Source organism: Mobula hypostoma, chromosome 20 (genome assembly GCF_963921235.1).
Source record: "Mobula hypostoma chromosome 20, sMobHyp1.1, whole genome shotgun sequence".
In the NCBI taxonomy this organism is placed as follows: domain Eukaryota; kingdom Metazoa; phylum Chordata; class Chondrichthyes; order Myliobatiformes; family Myliobatidae; genus Mobula; species Mobula hypostoma.
Genome location: NC_086116.1, coordinates 44,654,200 through 44,680,882, shown reverse-complemented (window position 1 = coordinate 44,680,882; position 26,683 = coordinate 44,654,200). Strand labels below are relative to the sequence as shown.

Here is a 26,683-nt window from a genome sequence, read left to right as displayed (position 1 = left end):
ATATGTCAGTGATTTGGATGACAGAGTGGATAGTTACATAGTCAAGTTTGCAGACAATACAAAGATAGGTGGAAGGGCAGGTCGTTTTGAGGAAGCAGAAAGGCTACAGAAGGACTTAGATTAGGAGAATGGACAAAGAAGTGACAGTGTTGGGAAGTGTATGGTCATGCACTTTGGTAGAAATAAAAGCACAGACTGTTTTCTAAATGGAGAGAAAATTCAAAAGTCTGAGGTGCAAAGGAACTTGGGGGTCCTCGTGCAGGATTCCCTGAAGGTTATTTTCCAGTCTGAGTTGGCAATAAAGAAGGCAAATGTGCAGTTAGCATTTGTTTCGAGAGGACTAGAATAGAAAAGCAAGGACGTAATGTTGAGACTTTATAAGGCACTGGTGAGGCCTTACTTGGAATATTGTGAACAGTTTTGGGCCCCTTATCTTAAAAAGAATGTGCTGACATTGGACAGGGTTCAAAGGAGGTTCACAAGAATAATTCTGGAACTGAAAGGCTTAGCATATGAAGAGCATTTGATGGCTCTGGGCCTCTACTCTCTGGAATTCAGAAGAATGGGGCGGGGTGGGGTGGGAGCGGAATCTTCACTGAAACCTATCGAATGGTGAAATCCCCTGACAGAGTGGATGTGAAGAGGATGTTTCCTGTGGTGAGGGAAACCTAAGACCAAAGGACACAGCCTCAGAATAGAGGGGCGTCCGTTGAGAAAACTGTTGAGGAGGAATTTCTTTGGCCAGAAAGTGGTGAATCTGTGGAATTCATTGCCACAGGCAGCTGTGAAGGCCAAGTCACTGGGTATGTTTAAGGCAAAGGTTGACAGATTCTTGATTGGTCAGGGCATGAAAGGATACGGAGAGAAGGCAGGAGATTGGGGCTGAGAAGGAAATGGATCAGCCTTGATGAAACGGTGGACACAATGAGCCGAATGGCCTATTTCTGTTACTATATCTTATTGTCTTATTTCCTGAGTACAAGTCTCCAGAGTTTAAAGAGAACTGCGCGGAAAACAAAGCAGAAATATCCAGTGTGCGGCATTTCTGTGGGCAAAAGCACCTTATTAGTGAGAGAGATCAGAGGAGAATGGCCGGACTGGTTCAAGCTGACTGGAAGGTGACAGTAACTCAAAAAAACACGCATTACAACAGTGGTGTACAGAAGAGCGTCCCTGAACGCCTAACTCATCGAACCTTGAAGTGGGTGGGCTGCAGCAGTAGAAGACCACACTGGGTTCCACTCCTTTACGTAATAAAGTGACCGGTGAGTGTGTGTTGCATCAAATTTCAACCATGCGTTATTAATGCTGTTTAGATCCAACGAGCCACAGCCATGATGTTGATTATTTAAAGTATATTGGCAATATGATCCAGTGTGATGGGATTATTGCCTTCTTCAATAAACTGTGACTTAATCCCCACCGTCACAATTGGGTTGTGAAGTGAGAGAGTCCATATGTTGGTTCAAATTGATGGGCTGACATGATTTGTAGGCAAAACACCAGATGGAGGCATTGCTTCATTGGTTTGGACAGGGTTGCAGATCAGAGAATCAGAATTAGGCGTATTATCACTTACATAAATCTTGAAATTTGAAGCTTTGTGACAGCAGTATAGTGCAATGCATAAAGTATACTACAAGTTACAATAAACATATAAAAATTAAATAAATAGTGCAAAGAGAGAGCAAAATAGTATTCATGGGCCGTTCTGAATTCCAATGCCAGAGGGAAAGAAGCTGTTCTTAAAATGTTGAGTGAGTCTCTTCAGGCTCCTGTACCTCCTCCATGATGGTAGTGATGAGAAGAGGGAATGTCCTGGGTGGGGAGGGTCCTTCATGATGGATGCCACCACTTTGAGACATCGCCTTTGGAAGAGAGTCCTAGGGGTACAGGTACATTGTTCTCTGAAAGCTGGGACACAGATAGACAGAGTGGTGGAGAAGGTGTTTGGCACGCCTGCTTTTGTCAGTCAGGGCAATGAGCACAGGAGTCGGGAGGTCACATTGTAACTGTATAAGATGTTGGTGAGATTGTACTTGGAGCATTATGGGCAGCTATGGGAAGGATTTCATTAAGGATGTCACAAGGATGCTGTTGGGATGGAGGGGCACGAGTTATAAGGAAAAGCTGGATGGGCAGGTACCTGTTACTCTTGGAGTGTAGGGAGATAAGGGGTGACCTGGCAGAGGCAAATAAAATCATGAGGGGCATAGGGTGGGTGGTCACATTTGTTTTCCCAGAGTTGGGAAAAATGTGATGTTCATCAGGTTTGCAACTCAGGCTAAGCTATGAATTTCCCAAATTCATAGAGATGGTTTTTGGGGACGATTTGGGAAGCTAGGGGTACTATATTAATGCAAATGACGCACTTCACTTTCTGTCTTGATGTACAAGTTCCAATCCAAATTCAAGTTTAATTATCATTCAGCCATACATGAATATAGCCAAATGAAACAGTGTCCCCTCCAGGACCAAGGTACAAAGGTCATTACCAACAGCACACAGAACACTGTGCATAGCACATGTGGTTACGATTTCAGAAAAACATACAATATGGCACAAGTCCCTGAGCGTCATGACTGTAGATTGTTCTGGTCCAGCTTGTTCTTCTACCAAGTGAACACTGGAGGGCAGCGTTGGGCAACCACCGGAAGGCCGCACCAAGTGAACACTGGAGGGCAGCACTGAGACGCAGCACTAACCCCCATCCCAGTACGTGCCTGACAGAGGCCCCCCGCTGTCTCTCACACTGCTATGGCATCCTCTGCCTGGGTGACTGGCCCGCGTCCTAGGCCTAGTCCTTGCCACAACCGAAGCTCCTCAACTCCCCCATTGTCGGTCTCGCCAAGGAACCAGTGAAGTGGACTCGCAGTGTTCTAAGTTACCAATGTCCAACAGGGTCTTCTGGTCACAATAAAAATGTCCAAGACAATTACTCACACTGTTTGTGGATAACACACCATCCTGGCACAACGGTATGTACCAAGTCCAGGTGACAACACAACAATAAATCCAAATCTAAAATCAGAGGATACGGCTTAAGGTGAGAGGGGAACGATTCGTTAGGGACTTGAGAAACAACTTTTTCACACAGAGAATATATGAGATCAGCTGGCTGAGGAGGTAGAGGATCCTGAACAGATCACACTCAACATTTTACAAACAGTTTCTTCCCCTCTGCCATCAGATTTCTGAACAGTCCATGAATCATGGGCCATCCCAGCATGGAAATTCCAGACCAATTTTGAATCAGTGAGGGATGCTCGACAGCTGTGGTAGAGCTTGAACTCAGTCACCTCCTAGAAAGTTAACTCAAGCGATATGGGAGACAGGGCTTCACGTCCAGATGAGCTCAATGTCTTCTATGTTGACTTTGACCATCAGAACGTGGAAGAACTATCGTGAGCCCACTTGACCCCCAATGATCTTATGCTCTCTGTCTCTGAAGCTGACGTTCAGGTTGCTTTTAGGAGGGTGAATCCATGGAAAGCATCTGGACCGGACGGGAAACCGGCCACATACTGAAGACCTGTGCTGACCAACTGGCTGGTGTGTTCACCGAGATCTTCAATCTCTTGCTCTGACAGTGTGCGGTACCCACCTGCTCAAACAGACTTCAATCATACAGGTGCCCAGGAAGAGCATGGTGACCTGCCTCAATGAACGTTGTGCAGATGCACGTCCATCCACGGTGATGAAGTGTTTTGGGAGGCTAGAGATGACATATATCAGCTCCTGCCTGAGAAGCAACTTGGATCCGCTCCAATTTCCCTACCAGAGCAACAGGTCCACAGCAGATGCCATCTCACTGGCTCTTCGCTCAACCCGGGAACATATGAACAGCAACGATGCATACATCAGGATGCTCTTTATCGACGACAACTCAGCATTGATTGCCATCATCCCCTCAAAACTAATCAGTAAGGTCCACGTCCTTGGCCTCAATACTTCCTTGTGCAATTGGATCCTGAACTTCTTTACTTGTAGATTCCAGTCAATTCAGAATGGCAACAACATCTCCATGATCTGCATCAGCACAGGTGCACCACAGGGCTGTGTGCTTAACCCCCTGCTCTGCTCTCTTTGCACCGTATGACTGTGTGGCCAAGCACAGCTCCAACACCATATTCAAGTTTGCTGGTGACACCACTGTTGTGGGCCGAATCATAGATGCTGATGAATCAGCATACAGGAGGGAGATTGAAAAACTGACTGAGTGGTGTATTAACAACAGCCTCTCACTCAATGTCAGCAAGACCAAGAAACTGATGGCAGACTTCAGGAGAGGGAGACCAGAGGTCCATGAGCCAGTCCTCATTGGAGGATCAGAAGTGGAGAGGGTTAGCAACCTTAAATTCCTGGGTGTTACTATTTCAGAAAACCTGTGCTGGTCCCAGAATGTAAGTGCAATAATGAAGAAAGCACGGCAGCAATTCTACTTCCGTAGGAGTTTGTGGAGATCCAGCATGACATCTAAAACTTCGACAGACTTCTACCGATGAGTAGTGGAGAGTGTATTAATTGGCTGCATCAATGGTATGGAAACACCAATGCCCTTGAACAAAAATTACTACAAAAGCTAGAGGATTCAGCCCAGCAGGTAAAGCCCCCCCAACCATTGAACATATCTACAAAAGACACTGGTGTAGGAGCGTAGCAACCATCATTAAAGATCCTCCCCACCCAGGCCATGTTCTTTTCTCACTGCTGCCATCGGGTAGGAGGTAAAAGAGCCTTCTACCCCTCAACCATCAGGCTCTTGAATATAAGGGGATAACTACACTCATTTGCCCCATCATTGAAATGTTCCTACAACCAATGATCTCACGTTAAGGACCCTTTATCTCACTATCTCATGTTCTTGTTATTTATTTACACTTGCATTTGCACAGTTTGTTGTGTTCTGCACTCTGCTTGATCATTCATTGATACTGTTATAGTTGCTATTCTATAGATTTGCTGAGTATGCCCACAGGAAAATGAATCTGAGGGCTGTACATGGTGACATATACGTACGTTGATAATAAATTCGCTTTGAATCCATGAACACTACCTCGGTGTTTTGTTCCCTGTTTGCACAATGCTTTTATATTTATTATTGAATGATGGCAATCTTTTCTTACGTCCTGCATTGCACTGCTGTCGCTGATCCAGAACGGCAACAACATCTACCAGTGAAAATAGACCTGTTACCGATTCTGATATTCCACCACCCGTGTTTGAAAGGATCAGCTGGAGCTACTGGTGTTCAGGGTGACAACAACCTGTTCAACATCTCACCGACTAAACAATTGGCTTTTTGGAAGTAACACTGTCCACACTGAGGTCTGGGGCAAGGAGCACAAGGGGTTAATGGATCCTCACCATTGCAGGTCCCATAGGCGTGGAAAGTTTTTGTAAGGAACTCCCACTGGTTCTGGGGGGGGGGGGGTGCGGTGACCACGGTCCCCACTCTCTAAGCTCAGGGGTGGCATCATCTCCCCTCCAACCCAGCCAACACTGGAGGAGGTTAACCGGGATGCTGCCTGGATTAGAGAGGAACGGTTGAGTGAGCTAAGGCTGTTCCCTTTGGAGTGAAAGAGGAGGACAGGGGACTTGATAGAAGGGTATCAGACGTAAGAGGCATAGATCGACTGGACAGCCAGCAACATTTTCCCAAGGCAAAAATGGCTAATACGAGGGGGGCATAATTTTAAGATGATTGGAGGAGAGTATGAGGGGGGTGAATTTCAGAGGCAGATCTTTTAACACGGAGTGGTGATGTATGGAACTGCCAAGGGTGGTGGTGGAGACAGATACATTAGGGACGTTTAAGAGACTTAGTACATAGATAAAAGCAAAATGGAGGGTCATATGGGAGAGAAGAGTTAGATTGATCTTGAGTGGATTAAAATGTTGGCACATCATGTGCCAAAGGGCCTGTCTTGTGCTGTACTGTACTATGTTCTAATACCTCCCTCCTGTTCCTCCTCACTCCCCTCCACTCCCCTCCATTCCTCCTCACCTACTCCTTTTCTCCCTTCACCACCCTCTTGTCATCCTTTCACTCTCCCTCTGCTCCACTCTCCATCCACTTCACCTTCCCCGTCACTCGCCTCCCCTCCATCCTCACTTCCCTGCACTTCACCTGCTCAACTCCAATCTCCCTCATCCCTCTGCACCACTCCCCTCTACCTGCGCCTCATTCCTCTCCACCATCCCCCCCCCCGTACCCTGCACCCCATCCACACCCCCGCACCTTTGTCCCACACCCCCAACTCCCAGGCAAGGGCAATGAGGGTCGGAGCAACAAACGGACTCCTGGAGGAACTGAGCAGGTCAGACAGCATCCGTGGAGGCAGAGTGATGGTTGAATTTTGGATCGGGACCCTTTCCCTCCACGGTCGCTGCTCGATCCGCTGAGCTTCCCCCAGCAGAATGCTCGTTGCTCCAGACCCCAGCGCCTGCCTCCAGTGGGGGGGGGGGCGGGGGGGCGGTTTGGAACCTACCTTCAGATCACGGTGGACAATGCACATTTTGTGCAGGTACTGAACGGCGTTCAACACCTGTCGAATCAGCGTGCTGGCGTCTTTCTCCGTGTAGAATCCCTTCTCCACGATCCGGTCAAACAGCTCGCCCCCTGACACCCTGAGGGAAAAGCGGAGGGGGGAGTGGGTGGGGGAGAATGAGTGAGAGGAAAGAAAATTAAAACATTGTCCTTCCAAACTTTCATCCATGTATTTACTTAAAGTTACTGCATGGTAACAGACCCTTCTGGCCCGATGAGCCCCCACTGCCTAGTTGTACCCATGTGATCAATTACGTCTTTGTGTGGGAGGAAACCAGAGCATCCGGAGGAAATCCACGTGGTCACAGGAAGAACATACAAACTCCTTACAGACAGGAGTGGGGATTGAACCCCAGTCGCTGCCTTGAAACAGTGTTATGCTCACCGCTACCTGACTGGGCCACCCCAAAAATCTGAATGGTTGTCTCAAATTTGTTCTACTTGTACTTATTTCGAGATACAGGGTGGTACCTGGCCCTTCCAGCCCAACGCACCCGCATCGCCCAGTTACGCCAAAGTGTCCAATTTACCTACTGACCCGCGTGTCGTTGGGAGGTGGGAGGAAACGGGAACACGCAGAGCAGACCCACGCAGTCACAGGGTGAACGTACAAACATCTTACAAACGGGCAGGAAATTAACGCGGGTTGCTGGTGCTGGAATAGTGTTACGCTGGCTGCTATACAGCCATGCTATCCTAGAAGCCTGAATGGTTCACTCAAAATGCACGGGTTTAACTACATGCTGCTCTTGGCTGGCTTGTTTCATTTCGATATATAGCACGGCAGACTCAATATACTTTATTGTCGCCAAACAATTGACACTAGAATGTACAACATCACAGCAATATTTGATTCTGCGCTTCCTGCTCCCTGGATTACAAATATTAAATATTAAAAATAGTAAAAATAGTAAAAATTAGCAAATATTAAAAATTTAAATTATAAATCATAAATAGAAAATAGAAAAATGGGAAGTAAGGTAGTGCAAAAAAACCGAGAGGCGGGTCCAGATATTTGGAGGGTACGGCCCAGATCTGGGTCAGGATCCGTTCAGCAGTCTTATCACAGTTGGAAAGAAGCTGTTCCCAAATCTGGCCGTACGAGTCTTCAAGCTCCTGAGCCTTCTCCCGAAGGGAAGAGGGACGAAAAGTTTGTTGGCTGGGTGGGTCGTGTCCTTGATTATCCTGGCAGCACTGCTCCGACAGTGTGCGGTGTAAAGTGATATGGATAGGGAAAATTGAGAGGGCATTGGGTAAGAAATGGGACTATCTTGGATAAATATCTTGTGATGGGCGGCCCACAATATACTATACTTCTGTTGCCAACACAGCATGTTCACAGCTTAATAACCCCAACCCGTATGTCTGGATTGTGGGAGGGAGAGACGGCAATTGAACCTGGGTCACTGGTGCTGTAATAGTTTTACACTAACCGCTACACTACCATGCCACCCAGCCACCCTTTCCTGTTTGAAGGGACTCTGCGCGGGGTGTGTGCTGCGATTATCTACTCCACAGCGGAGTAACCCAGGGGTCTCTGAACCGTATCGGATCAACCGCGAGAATGCGGCAAGTGCACGTGTGACCGCTTGATCGATCGCACCCTGAATCGCCGGGCCTCCTGCGCACCGAGCACTCTCTCTCTTTTCACGCGGGCTGTTGCCTGCACAGGTTTTTGTCTCGGCGGGCCCAGTTCATTGCTCCCACGCTGTCCGGCGTGTACTGTTGCTAAGGTGACCCAGTGAAAACATTTACTTTTACTACTCTGTTGCTGTTCTTGCTCCGAGCATACGTAACTGGGCTTGGTTTTCCTAGTACCGAATACACAATCTTCCCTCACCACGTTAGGCAACGTGCTGACTGGCCTCTAGGGAACGTGAGCAATAGTTGTCCATTAGGGTTCTTGAGGTATTCCTGCATGCAACGAGGTCACACCAAATCCTGCACCTTGTCTACCCTGTCGCCTCTCCCAGCATCCATCTCAAAAATCTAGTGATCCCAGCCTTGACTTCACTCTATGTCTGTGGTAGAGAATTCCGAAGGATCACCAACTTCTGAAGATGTTTTTCTTCACCTCAGTCCCCAGATGACCCGTCCCTCATCAGTAGTATCTACGGAAGGTGCTGCCTCAAGGAGACAATATCCATCATCAAAGATCCCCCCATCTGGGCCGTGCCGTCTTCTCACTGGCACCATCAGTCAGGAGGTACAGACACCTGAAGTCTCACACCACCTGGTTCAAGAACAGCTACTTCCCTTCACTCATCTAGTTCCCGAGCCAGCAACGCTATGACTACTTTGCACTGCATGGTTTTATTCTGAAAGTGTTCTTTCATGTAAAGATTGTCTAATTTGTGTTGAATTTACGTCTTTTTTCCTGTGAATGCTGCTTTTCGGATGCCACACATCAGTGATGCTACTACAAGCAAATTGAGTAGAAAGATGAAAGGTTGACTTTATTTGTCACGTGTACATTGAAACATCAAATCATACAATGAAACGCATCATTCGTGTCTCGGATGTGCTGGCAGCAGCCTGCAGGTGTTACCACACTTCCAACACCAACAAAGCACGCCCATAACTTACTAACCCTAACCCCCATGTCTTTGGAGTGTGGGAGGAGACTGGTACACTCGGAGGAGGAAATCCACGCGGTCACGGGGAAAACTCCTTACAGACAGCGGCAGGAAATGAACCCTGATTCCTGATTGCTGGTGCCATAAAGCGCCACGCCGTGCACCGAGATGCAGCACTGAGCGTCATAGGAAGTCATTCCTGCCTGTGGCCATCAAACTTTACAACTCCTCCCTTGGAGGGTCAGACACCCTGAGCCAATAGGCTGGTCCTGGATCTATTTCCATCTGGCATAACTTACATATTATTATTTAATGATTTATGGTTTTATATTGCTATATTTATACTCTATTCTTGGTTGGTGCAACTGTAACAAAACCCAATTTCCCTCGGGCTCAGTAAAGTATGTCTATCTATCTATCAACCACTATGATACTATAATGCCCTTGCATGTTTTTCACTGCACCTATGCACACATATACTTGTACAGATGGCAACAAACTTGACTTTGATCAGGCTTCAGATGCTCCATCTGTGATTGGCTGAAGCAGGTATCTTGGTCAGCATGGTTTAGTTGGGCTGAATGATTTTTTCCATGCTGAGTTCCTCCGTGACAGCACTGACTACACTTCCAGAGAACTCCACCATGCACCTCTTGAATGAAGACCTCCTTCTTAACATTACAACATGTAATTTGAATGGTTAATCTACTTCACAGTGACTAAATACTTCAGCTCTGTGTAATCTCTACTCAGCTCAAGATTCTATAACTAATTAGGGTTGGGGATGGGCTCCCGCCCTGTTTTATTGCAGGAGTTACGTAATCAGCTCAGAATCTGCTTTCCCAGTACCAATCCCACCAGAAGATCGACACTTCCACCCACTAACCCACTCCATGACTACTTTATCATTTCTTGTCAGAATCACATTATGTACAGACATTCCTGTGCCCAGCATCACTTTATGGCCATACAATCAATCTACGTTTACAACTATTTTATGTAATTATATTTATTTTTATTAGTGTTTTTTATCTGTTTATTCTGTTTACTTGTGCTGTATCAGATCCAGAGTAACAATTATTTTACACTTGCCTACTAGGGATGACATTAAACAATCATGAATCTTGAATCGTGAGAGGAAATGAAAATATATTGGAATCGTGACCAGATTAATTAATCGAGAGTATAGTTTCTCTTAGTGATGAAAGATGCTGCAGAGAATCATAAAATAAACTTTGCAAAAGAAATAAATTGTCTGGTTTAACATGCGAATTATTTCCACTAGACAAATGTTTATTGGAGACGATGTTGCATTTTGATGGTGTAGGACATACATTTAGCAGCTACTTATTAGGTACATCTGTACACCTGCTCATTAATTCAAATATCTAATCAGCCAGTCATGTGGCAGCAACTCAATACATAAAAGCATGCAGACATGGCCAAGGGGTTCAGTTGTTGTCCAGACCAAACACCTGTATGGGGAAGAAATGTGATCTATGTGACTTTGGCCGTGGAATGATTGTTGGTGCCAGATGGGGTGGTCTGAGTATTTCAGAAACTGCTGATCTCCTGGGATTTTCAGGCTCAACGACCTTTAGAGTTTACAGATAATAGTGTGAAAAAAATCCAGTGAGTAGCCGTTCTGTTGGCAAAAACGCCTTGTTAATGAGAGAAGTAGAAGAAGAATAGCCGGACTGGTTCAAGCTGACAGGAAGGCGACAGTAACTCGAATAACCACACATTACAACAGAGGTGTGCAGAAGAGCATCTCCGAACACACAACAGATCAAACCTTGAAATAGATGGGCTACAGCCACAGAAGACCTTGAACATACACAGTGGCCACTTTATTAGGTACCTCCTGTACCTTAAGAGTCAACACCTGTGTCTGAGAATCATAGAATAGTACAGCACATTACAGGCCCTTCGGCCCACAATGTTGTGCCGACCCTCAAACCCTGCCTCCCATATAACCCCCCACCTTAAATTCCTACATATACCTGTCTAGTAGTCTCTTAAACTTCACTAGTGTATCTGCCTCCACCACTGACTCAGGCAGTGCATTCCACGCACCAACCACTCTCTGAGTAAAAAACCTTCCTCTAATATCCCCCTTGAATAAGCTCATTGATCTGATGCCACTGTTCGACTTGTTAAGACCATAAGACACGGGAGCAGAATTAGGTCATTCGGCCCATCGAGTCTGTTCAGCCATTCAGTCATGGCTGATTTATTTTTTATTTTTATTTTATTGAGATACAGCCCTTCTGGCCCTTCGTGCCACACTGCACAGCAACCTCTCAATTTAATCTGAGCCTAATCGTGGGGATATTTACAATGACAGATTAACCTACCAACCGGCACATCTTTGAACTGTGGGAGGAAACCCGAGCACCTGGAGGAAACCCATGTGGTCACAGGGAGAACACACAAACTCCTTACAGGGAGCAGTGGGAATTGAACCCGGGTCATCTGTGCTGTAAGGCATTTATGCTACCAGGAAGCTCTCAACCCCATTCTCCTGCCTTCTCCCCATAACCTTTGATGCCCTGACTAGTCAAGAACTTATCCAGCCTCCGCTTTAAATATGCCCAACGACTTGGTCTCCACAGCCGTCTGTGGCAATGAATTCCACAGGCTCACCACCCTCTGGCTAAAGAAATTCCTCCTCATCTCTGTCCTAAACAGACGTCTTTCTATTCTGTGGCTGTGCCCTCTGATCCGAGTCTCTCCCATTTCCTAAGAAAAGGGAGGGAGGCATATACAGAGATAACGATCACTTGTTTACTCTTTTCATAAACTTATGTTTTGATTTTGTCTTTAGAACTTAGAACAGAGTAAACTATACTGTCTATGGTGTCTGTGCTTAAGTAAACTATATCTCTAAAACACAAGAGGTTCTGCGGATGCTGGAAATCTTGAGGAATGCACACAAAGTGCAGGAGGAACTCAGCAGGTCAGGTAGCATTGATGGAGGGGGATAGATAGCCACTGTTTCTAAATCTCTTCTGCCTGTACACGATCCCTTCATTCTTTGCACTGTGGGCCAAATAGCCTGTATGGCACTGTACTGTTCTATGTTAAGATCTCCCCCATTCTCCTATGCTCCAGGGAATAAAGTCCTAACTTATTTAACCCTTCCTATCTCCTGCTTGTAAACTCAGTCCGGTGCTCACTTTACAAAGAACATACTTTCAGCAAAACTGTACTGTGCTCTATTGTTCTACCTCAATACACCATGTAGTGATTTGATCTGTATAAAGACAAGCTTTCCACTATATCTTGGTACATGTGACAATAATAGACCAAAACCCATATCAATACCACTCCCAAAATATGGCACAATGTGACATGTTCCACTAGAGGGCGCTGGAGAGCCACGAAGGAAACTTCTCAATAAACATGCAATTACTTCTCACTGCAACAGTTGTAATCTTCAACTTTAGGAACTCTGCAATTCCATCTCTCATTTGTTATCGTTTCAAATGAGGAAACTGTGAACAGGAAAATTGAAAAAGTTGACAATAGCTCACAAAATTCCCAAATATTTTTGATTACTTTGATGAAAGTTAGAGAAATTATTTTTACAAACTACATCAAGCATCAGGGATCAACTTTATTCACCATATACGTTAATATGTATTAGGAATTTGCTGTGGTGTGTTGGTGTTACTTGCAACAAAAGCAATATTAAACAATTAAAAGGGATAAACAAATTACATATGGAATGAAATGTGCATAAAAATAAATATCATAAATATGTAGTGATGGGGTAATAGACGGGGTGGGGATTAACTAGAATGGTTGATCAGATTAATTGCTTGGGGGAAGAATCCTTAAAGATAGTGTGAAGACCTATAGGACTTTACTGAAGGCAGCTTTTGGAAAAAGCAATTTGCAGGCTGGGTCATGTCTGCAATGATTTTTTTCTTGCCCGCTTCCATGTCCTGGACACATACAACTCCCGCAGTGATGACAGACTGCAGCCAATGACCCTTCGGACTGACCTGACAGTTCACTGTAATTTCTGTATACTGTGAGAGAATGCTGCCCCAGACCAGACAGCAATGGTAGGATGGCCTTTAAGATGGCAATTTAGAATTACAAACTACATATTACCTTGTAGGTAGGTCACTACAGTTCTGAAAGATGTAACTATAACAACTCATGGAATGGGAGAGAACTCCCTGTAAATAATCATTCACAGCAGCTCCAGAACCATTGGAAGGTGACATGCTGGCACAGCGGTTTGAGTTGCTGCTTCATAACTCCAGAGAGCAGGGTTCAATCCCAGTCTCGGGAACGTCCTCCACACACTTTCAATTTCATGCGTCAATGGTGTGACCACGATAAGCAATGCTTGGTTTAAAGAATTCACACTAGTTGTTTTGTGTCCTGGGCCTATAATCTTCTAATTGTTTTAACGCTATCTTGAGATTTTGGAGATGTTCCTCGTCATCTTTACTAGTAGCAATGATGTCATCCAGGTAACACTGAATGCCTGGCAGTCTTGTAGCACCTGGTCCATAGCTTTCTGCCAGAGTGTTGGTGCAGAAGCTGCTCCAAAAATAAGCCTATTATAGCGATAAAGCCCTTTGTGAGTGCTTATGGTGAGAAATATTTCAGATTCTTCTTCCATCTCCTCAGCTAAGTCCAATTTACTGAAGTGCTTCCTTCCAGAAAGTGTTGCAAAGATATCCTCAATCTTGGCAGAGGGCATTAATCTATCTACAGTACTGGATTTATGGTGACCTTAGAATCATCACAGCTTCAGACAAATCCATTCTTCTTGGCTACTGGGACCACTGGTGCTGCCGATGGACTCCACTCATTCCTGGAAAGAATTCTTTAGGCTTCCATGCATTCTAATTCACTGGCTACTTTATCACAGATGGTATAACGAAACGGACAGGCTTTCCAAAACCTGAGTGTGGCATTTTCATTTAATACTATTTTACCCTTGTAAAATATGTTTGAGTTTTCCAATGCCATCCTTGAACATTGCTGTGGCACCATCCAGTACCTTTCTTAATTCGCTTTCAGTTGATCCTATTGCAGGGGTTGTGGCATGTAAATGGTGGCTGGATCACCAAATAAATTCTAGTTGTCTCAGCCACTCGGGACAACAATGCTAGCCCTTCTGTTTTTACCCATACAAGCCCAATATGAATCATTAAATGTTGTATTTCACTGTTGCAAATATCATTCCCACAAGAGTTACCTTTTCACCAGTATAAGTTCTTGGATGTCTGCAGGCTTCAGATTAGTATCTTTGAAATGCCATTCAAACTCATTTTGTGGAATGACTGAAACAGCTGGGCCAGTGTCCAATTCCATTTTAATTAATTTGTCGTTCACTTCTGGTGTAAGCTACATTGTTAGTTTTTACATTGTAAATCTTAAGGCTGTGCAGTCCTGTGTCACTATCATCATTATCAGATTTTTCATTCACAGCATGCAGATTAGTGCTCTTTTTGAAACTGCAACTTGACTTTTTCTCTTTTTCTCTTTCCATTTATTTTTGTCGGTCCAACATGATCTTTGTATGAGTCCTACTTTGTTGCACTTTCTGGAAGTTTCGCCTTTAAACTTACATTAGTTTGGTGTATATGAGCACTTGTCACAATGGTAACACAATTTGTTTGGCCAGGCAGGTGTCTGTTTAGATATTGCAATTTTGTTCACGTCTATTTTCATTCCTGATTGTAACTCAATGGTGTCTCAGCCTGCTGTTTCCATTGATATAGCTATTTCAACTGCTTCACTTATGAGCTGTTCCTGAATGCTTTCCTGTAGGATTCCACAAACTAAACAATCTTTCTGCAGCATTAAGAGCATCACTGAACTTACAATGCTCAACTTCTTCAATTCTGACACGTAAGTTAAAATGGACTCCCTTCCTTTTGATTCTGCTTATGAATCCTAAAGCATTCTGCAATCAACAATGGTTTTGGTTCTAAATGTTCCTACGTTATTATAACAATATTAGCAAAGCTCATTTCAGCTGGTTTGATTGGAGCAGTTAAACTTCTATACAAACTGTTTGCCTTTCCACCTATTACACTCAGCAAAACTGGCACTTGCTTCTCATTGGCTATTTCATTTGCTTTAAAATGCAGCTCAATTTGCTCAGTATATAATATTCAGTTATCTTATATGCAATCAAATGCATCTATCTTTCCGATGTGGCCAGACATTTCTGCTTCTTTTTTATTTATGATTATCATTACCCGGTACTCACTGTTAATGAACCCATGAACCTGTCTGCTTTCTGCTTTTTTTTTTTAACCCAACCAACTCAGTCCCTTCTTGAAGAAGCATGTGCTGTGTTTCTTTTTTAACTCAAGCATCTTGAACTCCAAAACATAAAACTAATTAAAAGGAAAACAAGAGAGCCTGAGGATTGCGTGTAAACCTCGACTTTACCTTTCAGCAAGGTGTGCACTTATGACATGGTGGCGTGATGACACATGTCATTCACGTACTTTTACATATCACCCAAATGCATTATGTGAACAACAAAGAATGCTTAATCAGATGATATACAGTAGGGTGCAAATGTCTTAGGTGCAAATTGCAATGATGCAAATGATGTATTTCACTGTATGCTTCAATGTACGTGTGACCAATAGAGCTAATCTTTATAAGTTACTTATAGATTTAGTGAACTGAAGGCTTGAAGTGTTAATCTTTTCCTAGCGGAGGGTCCTACGGTTCTGGTTCGCAGAGTGAATCCAGACAACATGCACAGACGCTAATAACTCAGACACTGGTCACTGCACACAAGCTTCTCATCACCATGAGAAGGTTGACGAGCTGTAGCGAATGAGGCAGATAAAGAACTCAACAATAAATGACAGCCACGGTCTTCTGCAACGCCCTTCACAATCACAGCACATTCCCGAGAATTCTATAAACAATGATATAACCCAGGAAATGCTGCAAACAATTTGCGCACAGCAAGCAACTACAGTTATCATTGTGGTAATGAATAATCTGCTTTACAGATGTGGATTAGGGCAAAAATATTGGAACAGAGTACTGTGTGAATCCAGGTATCCATTCTGAGACAACGCTGTGCAATCCTTACATCTGAAATAGAACATAGAGCACAGAACAACACAGGACCTACAGCCCTCGATGTTGTGCTGACCTTTTAACCTAATCTAAGATCAGTCTAACCCATCCCTCTCACAAAGCCCTTCATTTCTCTTTTACCCATGTGCCTGTTTAAGAGTATCTTAAATGTCCCTAATGTGCCTGCCTCCACCACCATCCTTGGAAACGTGTTCTATGCACCCACCCCTCGCTGTGCAAAATACTTGCCTCTGACATCCCACCTATACTTTCCTCCAATCACCTTAAAATAATGCAACCTCACTTTAGCCACTGCTGCCCTGAGAAAAAATCTCTCGCTGTTGATCCTATCAATGCCTCTTATAATCTTGGACATTTCTATCAAGTCACCTCTCATCCTCCTTTGCTCCAAAGAGAAAAGCCCTCACTGACTTGACCTCTCATCATAAGGCAGGCTTTCTAAACAAGGCAGTGTCCTGGATTAAGTAAAACAGAAAATGCAAGCTACACTCAGAAAGCCGGCAGCATCGGTGGAGAGCGAAAGACGGTTATCATTTGAGATCCTTCATGAGAAACACCCTCATTTCCTCGACTATGTAAGTCTGGGGAAGACAATCTCGGGCTCCGCCAAACGTGTGAGATTGAGGTGCGAGGGAGAGGGGGAGAGAGAGGAAGAGAGAGAGGGAGACAGAGTAAGTGAGAGAGAGAGAAAGGGGGAGACAGAGCCGGTGTGGTGCAGCATCCAATCAGGAGACAGGCTGTATTGTGTTCGAATGCAGGTTTCTGCAACATCCATAGACTCAGGATCCTGGACTGTATATATTTTTTGTCTGTCTGCATTTTACTGCTGTCTTGTATGTGCTTGCTATCTTAAATGTCATTTTTGCTTGGCTGTGTTCAAGTATAGTTGAATGACAATTAAACTTGAACTTGAACCACCTTCCTTCAGTGGAGTGTCTACCTCAGTAGAGCAGCCAGAATTATCGAAGACCCCACACCATCCTCAACATTCTCTCTTCTCACATCTCCCATCAGACAGAAGCCTGGAAGCACATCCTACTAGTCTCAAGGACAGCCTCTGTCCCGCTGTTCTAAGACAATTGAACTGTCCCATACTGTAAGATGGACATTTGATCTCACAAATCACCTCAGCATAGTTCTTGCACCTTATTGTCCATTACGTATAAACTTATCCTACTCAAGCCTTGGAAGACAACACCTTCCCGACAGAAAGGTACCCTGCAACAAGTAGACCCAGATAAACTTTGTCAGTTAGTGGCATGAAGAAATTCAGCATGTCTCCGTCAAAGCGCACCAATTTTTAAAGATGTACCATAGAAAGCACCCCACCTGGATACATCACAATTTGGTATGGCAACGGCTCTGCCCGTGATCACCGTGTGGGCACAGCTCAGCACATCACAGACCAGCCTCCCCTCTATGGTCTACACTTGACACTGCCTCAGGAAAACAGCCAGAATTATTAAAGACCCCTCCCTCCCCCCCACCCCCAGACATTCTCTTTTCTCCCCTCTCTTGTAAGTTTGATCTTACTGCCTGTTAAAGGAGCAGGGTTCACCAATAGTTAACTAAAATTAAGGTCCTTGCAACTATTTAACTGCGATTTAAAAGCTATTTTGTTAACACCAGGCAGCGACATTTGTAGGAACGTTGACAATATTTCGACATTGCAGCAATGAGCTTTACAAAGCTTCCTTTGTAACACAGCGAGAGTTGTGAATGCGAAGTAGGCAAAGGCATCGAGATTGTACAGCTAGACATTTCCTCAGTGGAATCATAATTGCTCAGAGATTATGGAGTAAAAAGGAGTGAGTGTAGCAGGTGGGCAGAGCAATAAAAGAGGAAAATTAGCTCAAGGTGTAGTCGTGCGATCGCTCGAGTCGAGTTCGACGTTCTCCAAGGGGGTTGTCTTACTGGTAGGTTGTCAGGGGGCTGAAAAGGCCAATCCAGGATCCACATAATCGGGATGTTGGGGTGTTACCTCAATGGAGAACGCCGCTGCGTGACGTTGTTTAAAGTACGGAAGCTGGTGCAAGGGCAGCCAAAGCGTGGTCTGCGAAAGATCGGGGTTAGGGTCCAGGAGCAGGCAGTGCAAGATAACTGGAGACCCATCACTGCCGTGGTCTTCCTCCACCTCACTGCCACTGTGATATGTCACCAGCTCTGCCACTGAGGTCCTGGTTGTCTGGGATCTCTGCCCTCACCTTGCCACCATGGGTAGCAGAGGCATTGGTATTGGCATTGTCACCTGTACGTGTATTGGTAGCACAGCGATTACAGCGACTAGTGCAATCACTTTACAGCGCCCGGATCAACAACTGGGGTTCAATTCCCACCGCCACCTGTAAGGAGTTTGGACGTTCTTCCAGTCACCACATGGGTATCCTCGAGATGCTCTGGTTTCCTCCCACATTCCAAAGAATTACACGTTAGGGTTAGCAAGTTCTGGGGCTGCAATGTTGGCATCCTCGGGCTGTGTGGACATTGACACAAACACACATTTCATTGTACGTTTTGATGTTCCGATGCATGTGAGACAAACGAAGCTAAACTTTAAAATAGGAAACACAGTAGCCGGTTTTCACCCATACAAAAGCAGCAAAGTGATCATTCTTGATTGGTTTTGGTTGAGCGATAGCTATTTGCCCATGCACTGCAGTAACTCCTTTGGGTTTCTTCAAAATGAGCCACGCATCTATTAAATCCAACTCTGACACCAGTTGTGAGCTTCCAGACAGATACATAAGAGGCATTTAAGAAACTCATTGATAGGCACGTGGATAGCTGACAAATGGATGACTATGTAGGAGGGAAGGGTTATATTGTTGTTACAGTAGGTTAAATGGTTGACAGAACATTTTGGGCCAAAGGGTCTGTATTGTAATGTTCAATATACTTTAGAGACAGTGGTGAGAATTAAACCTGGGTCACTGGCAGTGTAATACGTTACACTAACCGCTACACGACCATACCACCCCTGAGCACCAAGCCTTTCTGTTTCCTCCCTCATTCCAAAGATATACGGGTTAGTAAATTGTGGGCATGTTATGTTGGTGTCGACGCTCGCGGGCTGCCCCTGCTCATCCTCGCCTACGTTGGTCGTTGATACAAACAGCACATTTCACAGATTTGATGTACATGTGATACACGAAGAGAATCTTCTGGAGATGGAGGAAAAGGCTTTTGTTTCTGTGCCATCCAGACAGATCATTCCGTACGAAAGAATACTGAGGTAGCAAAGAGAGAAATAGATTGTAGAATTGAGTGTTGCAGTTACAGAGAAAGTGCAGTGCAGGCAGACAAATCAAGTGCAAGGGCCAAGATGGGAGATCACCAGCTCATCTTTTAGCATATGTGACGTTGATTCAATAGTCTTACAACAGCGGGGTGGAAGCTGTTCCTGAGCCTGGTGGTATATACTTTCAGGTTTTAGTATCTTCTGCCTGAGGAGAATCTTAGAGTTATACAGCATGTAACAGAGACGCCTCGGCCCAACTCAATTGTGCCGACCGAGACCTATGTTTTTCACTGTACCTTGGTACGTGAGACAACAATAAACCAAATCAACAATGAACGTGCTAATTTACTACACGTCAATAAGATCTACGTTTTCTATTGATTCCTTTTTCAGCTTCTGTGTGTTATCTGCAGACCAGCATTCATAAGACCATGAGACGTAGGAGCAAAATTAGGCCATTCAGCCCATCGAGTCTACTCTGCCATTCAACCATGGTTGATCTGTTTTCCCTCTCAACCCCATTCTCCTGCCTTCGCCCTGTGACCTCTGATGCCCTTATTAATTATGAATCTATCAACCTCCGCTTTAAATATACCCGATGCCTTGGCTTCCACAGCCATCCATGGCAATGAACTCCACAGATTACCCACACTCTGGCTAAAGAAATTCTTCTCAGTTCTGAATGGAAATCCTTCTATTCTGAGGCTGTGTCCTCTGGTCATAGACCCTCCCACATACTCAGCATTTCCTCTCTGAATGGGTATTTCAACATTTGCTAAGTCTCAGTGAGATCGCCCAGCATTCTTCTAAAATCCAGTGAGTACAAGCCCAGAGCCACCATACTCTCCTCAGACGTTAACCCTTTCATCCCAGGATCATTCTCGTGAACCTCCTCTGGACTCTCTCCAATGCCAGCACATCCTTTCTAGGCAAGGGCGCTAAACTTCTCATAATACTCTACGTGAGGTCTGACCAAGACATTCGCAGGGAAGGACAGGAGCCTAATGCTTTGGTGTGTCATGGTAGCCTAGTGGTTAGAGCAATGCTATTACAGCTTGACGTGTCAGAGTTTGGAGTTCGATTCCAGCTCCGTCTGTAAGGAGTTTGTAGTTCTATCCGTGACCACATGGGGTTCCTCCGGGAACACAGGCTTCTCCTACAGGCCAAAGGCCTACTGGTTAGTAGGCTAATAGGTCAGTGTAAATTTTCCTGTGATCAGGGTCAGGGTAGGTGAGTTGTGGGGTGACACTACTCGTTGAGCCAGAAGAGCTTCTTCTGTACCGTATCTTTAAATACATCTTCGCTTTTATGTTCTAAACCTCTTGGAATGACATAACATTGCATTTGCCTTCCTTATAGAAACATAGAAAACCTACAGCACAATACAGGCTCTTCAGCCCACAACGCTGTGCCGAACACGTAATTACTTTAGAAATTACCTCTGTTTACCCATAAGCCTCGATTTTTCTAAGCTCCATGTACCTATCCAGGAGTCTCTTAAAAGACTCTGTCGTATCCACCTCCACCACCATCACCGGCAGCCTATTCCACGCACTCACCACTCTCTGCGTAAAAAACTTACCCCTGACATCCTCTTTGTACCCACTTCCAAGCACCTTAGAACTGTGCCCTCTCATGTTAGCCATTTCAGCCCTGGGGAAAAGCCTCTGACTATCCACGATCAATGCCTCTCATCATCTTATGCACCTCTATCAGGTCACCTCTCATCCTCCATCGCTCCAAGGAGAAAAGGTCAAGTTCACTCAACCTATTCTCATAAAACATGCTCGCCAATCCAGGCAACATCCTTGTAAATCTCCTCTGCACCCTTTCTATGGTTTCCACATTCTTCCTGTAGTGAGGTGACCAGAATTGAGCACAGTACTCCAAGTGAGGTCTGAACAGGTTCCTATATAGATGTAACATTACCTCTCAGTTCTTGAACTCAATCCCACAATTGATGAAGGCCAATACACCGTATGCCTTCTTAACCACAGAGTCAACCTGCGCAGCAGCTTTGAGTGTCCAATGGACTTGGACCACAAGATCCCTCTGATCCTCCACACTGCCAAGAATCTTGCCACTAATACTATATTCTGCCATCATATTTGACCTCCCAGAATGAACCACCTCACACTTATCTGGGTTGAACTCCATCTGCCACTTCTCAGCCTAGTTTTGCATCCTATCAATGTCCCGCTGTAACCTCTGACAACCCTCCACACTATCCGCAACACCCCCAACCTTTGTGTCATCAGCAAATTTACTAATCCATCCCTCCATTTCCTCATCCAGGTCATTTATAAAAGTCACGAAGAGTAGGGGCCCCAGAACAGATCCCTCAGGTACACCACTGGTCACTGACCTCCATGCAGAAGATGAGCCGTCTACAACCACTCTTTGCCTTCTGTGGGCAAGCCAGTCCTGGATCCACAAAGCAAGGTCCCCTTGGATCCCATGCGTCCTTATTTTCTCAATAAGCCTTGCATGGGATACCTTATCAAATGCCTTGCTGAAATCCATATACACTACATCTACTGCTTTGCCTTCATCAGTGTGTTTAGTCACATCCTCAAAAAACTCAATCAGGCTCGTAAAGCATGACCTGCCTTTGAAAAAGCCATGCTGACTATTCCTAATCATATTATGCCTCTCCAAATGTTCATAAATCCTGTCTCTCAGGATCTTCTCCATCAACTTACCAACCACTGAAATAAGATCACTGGTCTATAATATCCTGGGCTATCTCTACTCCCTTTGTTGAATAAGGGAACAACATCTGCAACCCTCCAATCCTCCAGAACCTCTCTCGCCCAATTGCCAGAGGCTCAGCAATCTCCTCCCTCACTTCCCACAGTAGCCTGGGGTGTATCTTGTCTTGTCCCAGTGATTAATCCAAATTGATGCTTTCTTCTTTCTTAGTGTCTACATGCTCAAGCTTTTCAGTCCGCTGTAAGTCATCCCAACAATTGCCAAGGTCATTTTCCATAGTGAATACTGAAGCAAAGTACTCGTTAAGTACCTCCACTACCTCTTCCGGTTCCATACATACTTTTCCACTGTCACACCTGATTAGTCCTATTCTCTCACATCTTATCCTCTTGCTCTTCACATACTTGTAGAATGCCTTGGGGTTTTCCTTAATCCTGCTCGCCAAGGCCCTCTCATGGCCCCTTCTGGCTCTCCTAATTTCATTCTTAAGCCCCTTCCGGCTCGCTTTATAATTTTCTAGATCTCTATCATTATCTAGTTTTTTGAACCTTTCATAAGCTTTTCTTTTCTTCTTGACTAGATTTTCAACTACATTTGTACACCATGGTTCCTGTACCCTACCATCCTTTCCCTGTCTCATTGGAACGTACCTATGCAGAATGCCACACAAATATCCCCTGAACATTTGCCACATTGCTCCCATATATGTCCCTGAGAACATCTGTTCCCAATTTATGCTTCCAAGTTCCTGCCCGATAGCTTCATATTTCACTTTACTCCAATCAAATGCTTTCCTAACTTGTCTGTTCCCATCCCTCTCCAAAGCTATGGTAAAAGAGATAGAATTATGATCACCATCTCCAAAATGTTCTCCCACTGAGACACCTGACACCTGGCCAGGTTCACTTACCAATACCAGATCAAGTACAGCCTCCCTTCTTGTCGGCTTATCCACATACTGTGTCAGAAAACCTTCCTGAACACACCTAACAAACTCCACCCCATCTAAACCCCTTGCTCTAGGGAGATGCCAATCACTATAACCCTGTTATTACTGTAACGTTCCAGAATCTGTCTCCCTATCTGCTCCTCTATGTCCCTATTACTATGGGTAGTCTATAAAAAACACCCAGTAGAGTTATTGACTCCTTCCTATTTCTAACTTCCACCCACAGAGACTCCATAGACAATCCCTCCAAGTCTTCCTCCTTTTCTGCAGCCGTGACACTATCTCTGATCAGCAGTGCCACACCCCCATCTCTTTTGCCTCTCTCCCTGTCCTTTCTGAAACACCTAAACCCTGACACTCTAAGTAGCCATTCCTGCCCCTGAGCCATCCAAGTCTCTGTAATGGCCACAACATCATAGCTCCAAGTGCTGATCCATGCTCTAAGCTCATTCACTTTGTTCATAGTGTTTCTTGCATTAAAATAGACACATCTCAAACAATAATTCTGAGCACATCCCTCCTCTATCACTTGCCTTTCTTCCCTCTCATACTGCCTACAAGCTTTCTCTATTTGCGAGCCAACTGCACCTTCCTCCGTCTCTTCAGTTCGGTTCCCACCCCCCAACAATTCTAGTTTAAACTCTCCCCAACAGCCTTAGCAAACCTCCCTGCCAGAATATTGGTCCCCCGGGATTCAAGTATAAACCATTCTTTTTGTGCAGGTCACGCCTGCCTCAAAAGAGGTCCCAGTGATCCAGAAATCTGAATCCCTGCCCCCTGCTCTAATCCCTCAGACACACATTTACCCTCCACCTCACTCTATTCCTATACTCACTGTCATGTGCCACAGGCAGTAATCCCGAGATTACTACTTTTGTGGTCCTGCTTCTCAACTTCCTTCCTAACTCCCTGTAGTCTGCTTTCAGGACCTCCTCCCTTTTCCTACCTATGTCGTTGGTACCAATATGTGCCACAACCTCCAGCTGTTCTCCCTCCCACTTCAGGATATTGTGGATGCGATCAGAAACATCCCGGACCCTGGCACCTGGGAGGCAAATTACGATCCGTGTTTCTTTCCTGTGTCCACAGAATCGCCTGTCTGCCCCCTAATTATAGAGTCCCCTATCACTGCTGCCATCCTCTTTCTTTCCCTACCCTTCCGAGCCACAGGGCCAGACTCTGTGCAAGAGGCACAACCACTGTTGCTTCCCCCAGGTAGGCCGTTTCCCCCCCACCCAACAGTACTCAAGCAGGAGTACTTATTGTTAAAGGGGACAGCCATTGAGGTACTCTCTAGTATCTGACTCCTGCCCTTCCCTCTCCTGACTGTTACCCATTTATCTGTCTCCCGAGGCACTTTCACTGCCCAAACGAAGGTTATCGAGCTGCATCTCCTGTTCCCTAACCCAGTCCCTAAGGAGCTGCAGCTCGATGCACCTGGGGCAGATGTGGCCATCTGGGAGGGTGGGAGTCTTCCGGACATCCCACATCTGACACCCGGTACAGAAACTCACAGACATACGTCCTATTCCTATTCTTCACAAGTAACTTACCTCGCCTGTTATCGCTGAAGCCCCATTGAGCCAAAGCCCTCCTACTCTGACTCCCTCTACTCTGTAGCCTGCACCTCTGACACCTGCTTGATAAAGCTGTCTTCTTTTTAAATTCTTCCCGCTGGTCTAACTCGCTGACATCCATGCGCCTGCGCAGTCAAGCCTTGATCCATTTAACCTGGCCTTGAGCATATGGTGGGTGAGCTTTTGGGTGGAACTGCTGCAGTTCTTCAGGTGAAGATGCTCCCACATTGCAGTTGGAAAGAGAGCTCCAGGATTTATACCGGTTGTGATTACCTCTTTCACATTCTCTTCCCTGTGTTACTCCCATCTTCTTGGACCTTTAATTCTACCTCTAGGAGTATTGTGTTCAGTTCTGGTCACCTGATTATCAAAAAGATATACTTTATACTTTATCGTCGCCAAACAATTGATACTAGAGCGTACAATCATCACAGCGATATTTGATTCTGCGCTTCGCACTCCCTGGAGTACAAATCGATAGTAACTATTAAAAATTTAAATTATAAATCATAAATAGAAAATAGAAAAATGGAAAGTAAGGTAGTGCAAAAAAACTGAGAGGCAGGTCTGGATATTTAGAGTGTACGGCCCAGATCCGGGTCAGGATCTGTTCAGCAGTCTTATCACAGTTGGAAAGAAACTGTTCCCATATCTGGCTATACAAGTCTTCAAACTCCTGAGCCTTCTCCCGGAGGGAAGAGGGATGAAAAGTGTGTTGGCTGGGTGGGTCACGTTCTTGATTATCCTGGCAGCACTGCTCCGACAGTGTGCGGTGTAAAGTGAGTCCAAGGACAGAAGATTGGTTTGTGTGATGTGCTGAGCTGTGTTCACAATCTTCTGCAGCTTCTTCTGGTCTTGGACAGGACAACTTCCACACCAGGTTGTGATTCACCCTAGAAGAATGTTTTCTACGGTGCATCTATAAAAATTAGTGAGAGGTTATGGGGACAGGCCAAATTTCTTTAGTTTTCTCAGGAAGTAAAGGCGCTGGTGGGCCTTCTTGGCAGTGAACTCTGCTTGGTTGGACCAAGTCAGGTCATTTGTGATATTAACCCCGAGGAACTTACTTGCGCACCACTAATGTAAATGGGGTCGTGCGGTCCGCTACTCCTTCTGAAGTCAACAACTAATTCCTTCGTCTTGCTGACGTTGAGGGATAGGTTATTGTCTTCACACCATGCCACCAGTTTCTTAATTTCCTCTCTGTACTCACCAGGTTCTTAATTAAAGATATGGAAGCTTTGGAGAGGATGCAGAGGGGATTTACCAGGATGCTGCTTGGATTAAAGAGTTTTCTAATGAGGATAGGCTGAGGAAGCTAAGGTTTTTCTCTTTGGAGTGAACAAGGGCGAGAGGTGATTGTTAGAGGTTTACAAGATGATAAGAGGCATAGATCGAGTGGACAGCCAGCGCCTTTTTCCCAGGGTGGAAATGGCTAATACAAGGGAACATAACTTTAAGATATTTTAGAGGAATATATCGGAGAGATGCCAAGAGGTAGATCGTTTACACAGAGAAAGGTGGGCGTATGGAACACACTGCCAGTGGTGGTAGAGGTAGATACATTAGGGGCATTTAAGAGACTCTTTGATGGGCACATGGATGATAGAAAAATGGAGGGATATGTGGGAGGGAAGGGTTAGATTGATCTTGGAGTAGGTTAAAGGGTCAGCACAACATCATGGGCCGAAGGGCCTACACAGGCTGTACCATTCTACATTCTATGTTCAAATACAAATCCTTCAATGAATGAGTTATTAAAAACATCAAAGAAAAGAAAATTGCAAAATAAAAATTAAACATCAACTGTTCCCAGCTGCAGATATATTTTTCAAAACTGTTTGAAGCAATTGTTTGGACTTTTGATTTATGATCAAAGTACCTTTCTATTTCTCTGATTCATTCCAGCTCATTGCATCTTACATCAGCGTTAGGTCGCTTAGGAATTTGTAGGCAATTGTTGATGTAATTTAGGAAGTT

The 26,683-nt window shown here is 45.0% G+C and overlaps 1 protein-coding gene across 3 annotated transcripts in view; it reads right to left on the bottom strand.

Moving 5' to 3' along the window:
* Positions 1-26,683, bottom strand: part of camk1da (calcium/calmodulin-dependent protein kinase 1Da) — a 314,363-nt gene that overhangs the window by 99,492 nt on the left and 188,188 nt on the right. For all 3 annotated transcript variants that reach the window (XM_063072776.1, XM_063072778.1, XM_063072777.1), the window contains exon 4: positions 6,492-6,630. In XM_063072776.1, coding sequence (XP_062928846.1) covers positions 6,492-6,630 — 139 coding nt within the window. The remainder of the gene's footprint in view (positions 1-6,491; positions 6,631-26,683) is intronic.